At 39.3% G+C, this 3,009-nt stretch overlaps 1 protein-coding gene across 1 annotated transcript in view; it reads left to right on the forward strand.

Annotated features, from left to right (window-relative positions):
* Nucleotides 1-286, forward strand: part of PDE11A (phosphodiesterase 11A) — a 75,754-nt gene extending 75,468 nt beyond the window's left edge. The window contains exon 18 of the mRNA XM_009075611.1: nucleotides 125-286. Within this exon, the coding sequence (XP_009073859.1) occupies nucleotides 125-286 (162 nt within the window). The remainder of the gene's footprint in view (nucleotides 1-124) is intronic.
* Nucleotides 287-3,009: the final 2,723 nt, after the last annotated feature.

Genomic DNA, 3,009 nt, shown 5'->3' on the forward strand with positions numbered 1-3,009 from the left:
AAGGAGGGTAGAGGTGTGGTGCAGATTAAACTCTTTATTCCCCATTAGTCTGTGGACTATCCATCAAAGGAGTGGATACAGTGTCATTATTTTTGCTCTCACCCTCTTTTTAATCTTCTTCCAGTGTCTAGTGAAGCTGAATGTGAAACTCAAGCCTATGCTGGACTCCGTGGCAGTAAATAGAGGTAAATGGGAGGAGCTGCACCAAAACAGACTTCCTTCTCAGGCTTCATCATCGTCCTCCTTTCCCTCTAGCTTCACCATGTCTCTCAAAGACATAAATTAAGCCTGAAAATATCAGTGTTGCTTTACAGTAAGAGCTGTCTGAAAGGTTTCCATAAGCTTAGACCCACCATTTTTTTAAGAAGTGCTTTCACGGACATGCTTAATTCACTGGATATTATCTTTATGGCAGTGTAGTTTGCTTTTCCTGGGAGGCTTAGTGGGACTGAAGGGAAGGTCTGCAATAAGATTGTGCTGGAATCTGGAGTGACACAGAAGACTTAACATAAGAAGTCTTAATTCAGCTCCACTACACTTCAACTGCTGCTGTAAAAATCTGTAAAGCTGACAACAGACTGAAATATAAGAACTCACAGCTTAATCAAATGAATAATACAGAGCAGAACCAGGACGCAAGCTGGTCAATTCAAATGCAAGGAGTTGCAGAAAACAGAATAGTATGTAATTACATTGTTGTTTTGCATCTCTTCAGTACATGTTATGAATCAATTATGCCTGCTTTTGTGACGTTCCTCTCTCACTCCCTCCTCTTTTATGCCTGAATGTTCTGAAAAGCCTGCTTTGTATTCTAAAGAAGTATTTTTTTACAACAAAGCTTCTTAGTGATTGATCAAGGCCTTTAGAATTGCCTACCTTTGCTACATTTAAAAACAAACTTTATTATCTTTAAAAACACCAAGCTGTCCCTTCTATCCTGAGAAATTCGTACTAACAGTGCAGCAAATTCCTCAGCAAGGGGAAGTTTGCATAAAGGCAAAATACTGCATGGTAATTTTAGAGTATTTTTTTTTCTTTTAAAAAAATGCTCTTTTAACCCATACTTTAAAAAAAAATTACAGTGTCCTCTGAGGGAAAGATTAATATGCTTTTATGAAAGTAGAATACAAATAAAAAAAGGAAATCTGTTGCCTTGTGCTTCAGGTTTATATTACATTGAAAAGTGGACCATGGATAAGCCTTCCTAGTGTAATTTCCAGTTGAAATTATTATTTTGAAATGGTGGAGAGGGAGAATATCAGCACACTGGACTGACTACCTCTTGCTCTCTTGCAGTTCTTTCAGTGCAATTTCAGATGCTATTATTATACCTAGCACAGCACTAGTCAAGGCTCACACGTAGATGTCTGTGATAAAGGTGTTGATAAAAATCTAATCAAACATGATAGGTCACAAAACCAAACATGCCTAGTTCTGTATGATGACCCTAGTATTACCTGAAAGTTGGTCTCTTTCCATTACTGCAAAGCTTAGTAGTGTAGGAAATCTGTGATCTATGCTTTGGGGGTGCTTTCTCTACTGCATGACCAGACACAAGAGAGGTTCATGTTGCAGTGCTTACGAGTGCCCATTCATATGGGAGAAAAAAAGCCTTTGTACTCCATGAAAAATGAGATTCTAAATACAGGGTTATCTGGCAGCAGAAATTGAAGCTGAATTCAGCTTAGTTTTACACTTGTGCCGAAGTCCATTTACTCCAGTGGAATTACCTTAAACTGGCAGCAGCTTAAAGGAAATCAGAGCCTGGCCCAGCTGACCAGATGCTAAAAGAGCTTTCCTCCTTTCAGAGAAGCTGACCACACAGTCTGACAATCAAACAAAACCAACAAATCTGCTGATCACTTCTTTAAAAGAAATACAACAAAACAAAAACATCCTGAGCTCCTTATGGTGTGTAGGACAATAGATGGAAATTCAGTAGCACTGCTAGCCAATCTGTTAGTGCTCAAGTGAACCACATCACTTTCTCCAGCAGAAAGAAGCAAGGGAAGGAGCAGAAATGCAGACTGCACGGCAATGAACGAATTCCCATTTCCAAATGGAAATGTATCTGATATTCTTTTACCACTTCTTCCTTCTCTGAATAAAGACAGATGCAGGAGAGCAAGCCATACAAACTTATAGATACTAGGAACCAACAGTACTGCTGGTAGCCACACACAGCTTTGCTGAGTTTTGCTATTGCATATTGCTAAGTATAACATAATTTATAGCACATACCCTACAGCCTCCCCCAAGGTTGAGTCTCCCCTCATTTCCTCTCCTTTTTATTGGCTTCAGTGCACTGTTGCCCATGGCAACAGCCACCGGCAGGGATGGGGATTGGGTACCACCGCAACCTGACACACAGCTGAAGCTCTAACAATGTCAACCATCAATCAACTGCCTGTTTGTAATTGCCTCCATCTATTTCTCCTGTCTTTTGGTATCTTTGCTATTGTGGGTCAAAATTCAGAAACTGCTGACTAATGTTATGGTTCTGTTCCTCCATCACAAGGAAGAAAATGAGAGCACACGGCTCAAGCTGATCAAATTGTTCTCAGGCAAAATGAAGCAACCCTACTGAAACTGGGGGCCCAGCAGTGCAGCTCCCAACAGCATTTGGGTCTCTGAAAGGCATAGAATTCAGTCTTAAAACAAAACAAACAACAATCAGCCAAACAAAAATCTTTGACTATTTTTCTAACACTTAGCTTAGGAAACAGCCAAAAAAAAATTGCATTTTTGAGAGAAAAAGAGGATTCTTTGTGGAAACATGTAGTACAGGAAAGAAACATATGCCAAGTCTTTTGTTTTAAGATACTGGAAAACATATTCTAGCTACTGTTTATAAGCTAGATAGACAGAAATTGTATCTGTTTTCCACTATTTCTGACAGGGAAAAAATTTCTCAGTATTTTAGTTGGTTTTGCCAAACTATTCCCAGATATTCAAGAGAGATAGGTTATTTACTCTCATTCTGCATCGTTTCTTTGCTTCCCTGCCTGC

This window comes from Acanthisitta chloris, unplaced genomic scaffold (assembly GCF_000695815.1).
Source record: "Acanthisitta chloris isolate BGI_N310 unplaced genomic scaffold, ASM69581v1 scaffold2465, whole genome shotgun sequence".
NCBI lineage: Eukaryota > Metazoa > Chordata > Aves > Passeriformes > Acanthisittidae > Acanthisitta > Acanthisitta chloris.